General features: G+C 48.8%; 3 protein-coding genes across 3 annotated transcripts; all 3 read right to left on the bottom strand.

Annotated features, from left to right (window-relative positions):
- Positions 1–862: 862 nt before the first annotated feature.
- MGL_4271 (uncharacterized protein) lies at positions 863–1291 on the bottom strand (the record flags this gene model as incomplete). The annotated part of the gene is made up of 1 exon (XM_001728540.1): positions 863–1291. The coding sequence occupies one exon, from the start codon at positions 1289–1291 to the stop codon at positions 863–865; it is 429 nt and encodes a 142-aa protein (XP_001728592.1).
- A 2551-nt stretch (positions 1292–3842) lies between these two features.
- On the bottom strand, positions 3843–4304 carry MGL_4270 (uncharacterized protein; the record flags this gene model as incomplete). Its single annotated transcript, XM_001728539.1, has 1 exon — positions 3843–4304. One exon carries the CDS (start codon positions 4302–4304, stop codon positions 3843–3845), a length of 462 nt encoding a protein of 153 aa, XP_001728591.1.
- A 587-nt stretch (positions 4305–4891) lies between these two features.
- Positions 4892–5635, bottom strand: MGL_4269 (uncharacterized protein; the record flags this gene model as incomplete). The annotated part of the gene is made up of 1 exon (XM_001728538.1): positions 4892–5635. One exon carries the CDS (start codon positions 5633–5635, stop codon positions 4892–4894), a length of 744 nt encoding a protein of 247 aa, XP_001728590.1.
- Positions 5636–6495: the final 860 nt, after the last annotated feature.

Here is a 6495-nt window from a genome sequence, read left to right as displayed (position 1 = left end):
TACTCATTCTACTGACATGTCCCTCGGCATCGTTCGTGGTAATATAGCAGCTTGATTCTCTTTCTTTATTTTTGCCACTTGTAGCGGTATTCCAATAAATTTTTGATTGTTTTCGGTCTGGGCTACTTCTCACAATGATCTCGCTGCATGTTTATGATATCTTGTCTTGTCTAGGCAACATATGCCACTCCCCTTTTCTCATCATTCTTTATAGCAGAGTACCATAACAAACCCACATAGTCTCGGGGCATCATACATATCATGAGCACAGTCTCGTATCACATGTGTGTTCATGTCTATTCGAGCTGCTTTGCTCCTTGTTATGAGGAAACGCGGCCACTAATTTATTTATTTACTTTACTCGCCCTTTTACTGTTGCCTGTCCCACCCATCGCCCCACATCTGACTCGCGACAGTCTGATTGCCTTTCATCTGTCTACATTGGCCTGGTCTCCTAACAACTGCTCATTTACAACCTAACTGGAATGTCGTAACCAGATGAAGCGACGTTCATGTATGGTGCCACGCATGCTTCTTTGTAGCAGTGAAAGGTGAAGCGAAACCAAAGTGATAAAAGTGTCATTTTTGGACATGGTACAGGGTCATGCATAGTCGCCTCTATGGGGGAAGCACCTGTGGTAAAAGTGGGTCTCATCAAGCGCAAAAGTTGAATGCATCTGTCCACACCCGTCCCATGCGTGCACTGAGCACACGCAAACAGGCCGGTCATCAGCCGTGCCAGACTGCCATCGACACGTTCAAGATACGTTCACACGTGGAACCGAGTCCCCATACATACAATTCATACGTTTATCACACACAAACTATCTTACTAATCATACTTGCATTGCCTTTCGCGTGCTTATTTGCACACGCACACGTTGTTACCATTGCAGTAACCACCTGGCTTGCCAACCGTAGCGCAGCTGGCCTTGCAGCAAAGACCGCCACCGTTGAAGCCACCGATGTTGCAAGCAGAGCAAGAGACACGGCTCACGGAGGGTCCGTTGTGCACCTCGAGAGAGTCGTCGTCAGACATCAGCAACTTGCCACCGAAGAAGTCCTCGGCACTCTTGAGGTCTTCCTCCTGCGTGTGCGTCTCTTCACCGCGCTTGGTTGAAGCGCCACAGCAGCACTGGCCGTTGGAGTACGATCCACCGTGGTGGCCACGAACACTGCATTCAGCAGCACAGGTCGAGCCAAGGAAGCTTGGGCGTCCGAAGCACAGCGACGACGCCGACACCACCGAGAACAACATGGCCACGAGGGAGAGGACAATGGCAACGCGCATCTTTGAAGATCTTTGTTGGTGGTGGTACTGAGGAGGCATCGCTCTTCTTTATATACCTTTTCGCAGCTCGCTATGGCTCCCCGTTCGGTCCGCTGGCACCTTGTATATGCATCTGATCATAGCTAGCATCGCCCAGTTGGGCATCGACCTTGCACGTTGTGAATGCGGGGAAGGTGCATGTCAATTTGATGGCCAATCACCGCTCGGTTCGCTATAATAGGATTTAGCCAAGACCTGGGTTATCGCACGTGTCCCCTGTCGCCGCAACTCCGGCGTCGACACATGTCTTGGCATTGCGTCCTCGTTTCTTGTTTTCAATGATACTAAGCTATGGGGCTCTGCTTACGGTTCGATTATATCAATCTACGAATCAGGCATGCCAATATAATGTAGGGTTGCAATATCGGCCCATGCAGGGTCTTTAGCTCGCTCGAAATTCTGCAGCGTTGTATCCCGTGTTCTATTCGCGTACAAGTGCGTTGCCCCCGGGCATCCATGCCATTTGATGCATAAATGTTGAATGCTCAGAATTGAGCGGGCGTCTTTTGAAATCATTAAATAAGCTAAATTGACGTTTTGACTATGTTTTATGGGCCCACGTACATAGAAGCAAATCAGGCAACATCATACCATTCGGGCCATATATTTCACTTCAGAAGGATGTCATCTGATTATATCACGACAGCGAATGTCTCTCGTAATTTGTACTAACAGTGGATTTACCCTCGCAACTAATGCACGTTAGATATATCTCACGCGACGAGTGGTGGATCGGGTTCTGGGCCGGACGGCGTTAGACGTGCCATTTACTTAATCCCAGGCTGTGCGACCAGGCGTGTGTCGTAGCGATAGTACGGATCTTGAAACCACCGACTGTTCTCCGCCGGGGGCACTTGTGCATAAGATCAATATGTCAGGCGCTTGTCAGGAAACTTGCACCACAAACCACTAGATTCCCTGTTACTAATCTTGTCAGTTGCATTTCTTATGCCTGTTGTGGCTGAAGTCCGAGTCAACGTCGCAAATCGCACCAATATCTGCAACACTCTTATTGATTCATGTAAAGTATTTCTTTACAAGTCTTTCAATTTTGTTCCTCGCGTATGTCTCATGGAACATGTCATATGCAATTATGTTCTCGTTGATAATGAGAAATATAAGACCCGACTTGAGCCTGAACTTCGGCTTTGCAAGAATCTCTTTTTGCTAACAGGAAGAGACGATGCAACATGATGAGCATAAGCACGTGTTTGCATCTCAGTGCAGGCGACCACAGTAATCAATTCTCCAGCTGACACAGCCAATATGCAAAAGGCAGTTCTTGATGTTTTATTCGCATAAGCATGATCAACGCTGTACTTTTCATTTGCCTTGAACCAGACTTGTTCATTGTCCACAATATCATGGTTTGGAGCCCTCAATATCTTCAGTACTTCAAAATTTCCTGTTTCTGATCCCACACTTTTCGTGCTAAACTCAACTGTTATGAAACTGTTCCTTTTCGGCTTGACGTGAATCAACAATGAGCCAATTTTCTTCAACATTCTTTTTCTCCACAGGGGTCTGAGTCAGTATGGGCCAATCCCGCACCGTCGCCATGCAGTCACAAAGCCAAGCGGGTCTACATGGGCTGAGACAAGGACCAGCAGCTGCATATAACAACACTTGGCTTCTTACCACCTGATGGTTGTCTCGGTCGATTATAGCGGCGATATGTAACAAAAATCTCATGGGAAAGCAGCCCTGATCCTGTTCTTCGTAGTAACGGCGCTACTTCTGTGTAAAGGCAAAGGCTTTTCCTCCTCATTTTCCCTTCCTCTCCACTCTGCCTATACCTCACTCTTTACCCCACCCTCTCCCGATCTCCCGATCTACATGCCCTTTTCTTGCGCCCCCTCTCATTCCCTCTCCCCTTTCCCTTCCCTTCCCTTCCCTCCCTTTCGCCTCTTCTACTTCCTTTTCTCCTTTTTCTATTCCTTCCCTTTACTTCTCCTCTTCTTTCTAACTTCCCCTCTTGCTCTTTCTTTCTAGTCCTCTCTCTCTCTGCATCTGTGCCTTTCCTCTCGCATGCTCCGGTTGCTCCACTTCGTCCTTTCTTGGCTGTCGCCTTACGGCTCCGCTTCTTATATTCTCTCCCTCTGCCCCTCAGATTCGTTCCTCCACTACCCCGCCACTCTGCTCTTGTTCAGCCTCACCTGCCTGTCTCAGCCCAAACCGTAAATGGATTCCTATAATACAAACGCATTCTACATTCAAATAGGACCAAGACGGCAGAAAGGCCTTGCCCCTGGCCCTCCCTCATCGAGTGGCTGCTCCTGCACGCGGTAGTGCTCCGTTCTCGGTTCTCTGTGCACATGTGCTCTGTCTGGGCTGCTCTGTGAAGAGAATCGAACTCTAATCTCATGCCCCAAGAGAGATACCTGAATGTCTGCTGAAACGCCAAGAAAAGCATCTCAGTGTGTGCACGCTAGCCAACCACTCAACTACCTCTGGCCTCTCTGTTCGCTGCCCGCTGTTCGCTGCCCGCTGCTTGCTGCTCGCTCCTCCCTGCCTACTCCTCGATCAACTCCACCTCCCAGTTCATCTTTTGGATTCGCGTGTCCAATGTCCGGTACTCGCCTGCGAGCTTGTCCACCTGCTTTTGCATCTTCCGCACATCAATCACACTCACATACTTGATCTCACTGCGTGTGTATCGATCTTGCGATGTGCTCGCCTTTGTTGCCACGTCGGAATACAGCTTCCGCCGCTTGAGCGCCATGTCTCGGAATGCGATCGCATCTGTAAGTGTGTGCTTGTCATCAAACATGGTTTGTGTGTTGGTCTTGTTGACGCATCGGATGAGCCAGTCCATTCTGTCTAGAATGCCATTGGCGGAGACGAGGAGCTCCTCCGGGTCCTCTACTGGCTCGTCGCCCTCTTGTACTCGCACGACTCGCAGGAGCCGCTGCATCAGCTGCTCATATCGGCGCTGTGCCTCGGCTCGCTCGGTTAATGCCTCAGCTAGCAGCATGAGGAGCCGTGATGGCTCGGGGCGCCTTTTTATAACTTGCGTGTCAAGTCATACGCGCATCGAGTCATAGTATGACTCACGCTATATGAGTGTTTAGAACGAAAGTGATGGGCGCGTGCAGCTGTGTTTTGCATCGTGCTCGGGCCACTCATGATGTGTGTCAGCCAAAATGTCTCATCTTCACGTGTCAATGTCTTTTTCCGCTCGCTTGTCACTCGTGCTCTTCGTTGCGTGGAATCCCACGAGCACAGAGTTTCAGCCACAGCTGCTGACATCTCTAGGCTAGGCAATGGGTGCAGTCTATATGTGTGGTGCCTTGTTTGCCCTCGATCTCATTCTGCTTTACCACTTTGTCTCCACTTTCATCGTCCCTTTGCCCATATTCGCTCGTCCTTTCGACCTACTTCATGGATTCCTCTTCCCTTCTCTGCCTGCCTTCTCCACTTCTATGTTTCTCCCTTTTCTTCCGTTTCGCCTCGTACCCATCCTCGTCCCCTCTCTCCTCCTTCTTCCCTTGTCTTCTCCCTCTAATCTCATCTCTTTACGTCCTTTCATTCTTCTACTGCTCTGCCCCCCCACTCTATACCCTATTTCTCCTTTTTCATGTCTTCCTTCCCTAGATACCATTCTGGTGCAGGCGGGTCCTCCCCACTTTCACCTCGTTTCTCTTCCTTAGTCTCCAGCATTGACATAGCAAACCCATTGCTTCTCATATCGGATGCACGGCAGAAGTATGACCCTTTTCCCTCGTCCGTATTTTCCTCGTTGCCACAAATTGCAAATGCTTCCTCATCTTCTGCATATCCTTTATGCACAAGCGCCGCATTCACGTTCTTTTTACTTGGTCGTGTCATCCCAAACCACTGTAGCCGCAATGTTTCCTCTGAAGTTGAACATTCTTTGAGCGTTGTCTCTGTCTTTTTTCCTTCTGGCCTCGATGTATATCCTGGTCCCCCATATGGTCCTGTATCCTTCGTCTTTACCCACCACGTTGTCGTCGTTACGCACTTTGAGGGTTCATCTGCTACTCGCAGCTGTCCAAACCAATGTTGGGCTGTCGTTCCATTCAACTTGGATGTCGGCGGTTTGCACTCGTAAAACTGAAGCTTCTTTTTTGGCTTCCCCTTTCTTTCCTCCGTTGGTTCTAACCTTGATTCCTTAAAGTCGTAATGCAGATGTCCATAGTAGTGATTTGTCCAATGATCCTGTGACGCAATAATTCCCGCCTCTCCAACCGGGTGACAATCCAACTCTCCCTTCTCATGGGCTGGTGCTGCCTGTGCGACACCCAATAGCCATGTTGCTATCAGTGCAGTTGTGTCAAACTTCATATCTTGCCGTTGTTGATGTAGACAAGCAGTACCTCATATTCCCGCTATATAAGCTTTGTGTCGGTTCGGTTCCTGGTACCGAATCTTTGCCTCAATGTCGGAGTCGTGTTTTGTCGGTCTTGGCATAGTCATCCGGAACCCCGCAACTCCGTGGTTCCCTCGGCTGCATTTTGCCAAGCTCAGCGATTCGCTGCACTCTGCCCTCGACTCTCCACCTGGTCACTTGATTCCGCTCTTTATTTCTTTATCCATAGAGAGTGGCTTGTTCTCCTGTGCCTTATTTCATGCTCCTCGCGTTATTCGTCCCTCCAGACTAACACACTTGTCTTTGATGTGCTTTATACGCGTCACTGCCTCCTGCTTGTGCTCCTGCTTGTGCTTCTGCTTCTACCCACGATCTTTCTAACCGTGGTCCGTGGTCAGTCTACATTTTCTTACCACCTCTTTTATAATGTTCGGTGTACTGCCCATGTTTCGTGTTTGTTGATCTCTCGAATGATCGCATGCATTCGTTCATTGATTCTCCGTGCCTCTCTCTCTCTCCTTTCTTGTATTCATCTTTTTTGTCTGAATTCATTTTTTTTTTTTTTTTTTTTGCTTTTTCTGCGTTGGTCCTTTTTATTCCTGATTCCAACTTTGCTTTCCTGTGCCCTTTCTGTCTCTGATTTTCATCTGCTTCTTTCATCTTGTTGTCTTTGTTTTGCTGTGCGTTGCTGTGCTGTGCTGTGCTGTGCTTTGCTTTGCTCTTCTCTGCTCTTTTCATCGACATGCTTTCGTATTCGCTATCTATCCCCATCATTCCTTTTCGTCCAGCTATGCCTCCTTGCCCTTTGTCTTCTTCCCCCCGCCTTCGATGTTGG

Source organism: Malassezia globosa (assembly GCF_000181695.2).
Source record: "Malassezia globosa CBS 7966 chromosome Unknown mgl_sf_1005.1, whole genome shotgun sequence".
Taxonomy (NCBI): Eukaryota; Fungi; Basidiomycota; class Malasseziomycetes; order Malasseziales; family Malasseziaceae; genus Malassezia; species Malassezia globosa.
This window is presented reverse-complemented; position numbering and strand designations above follow the sequence as displayed.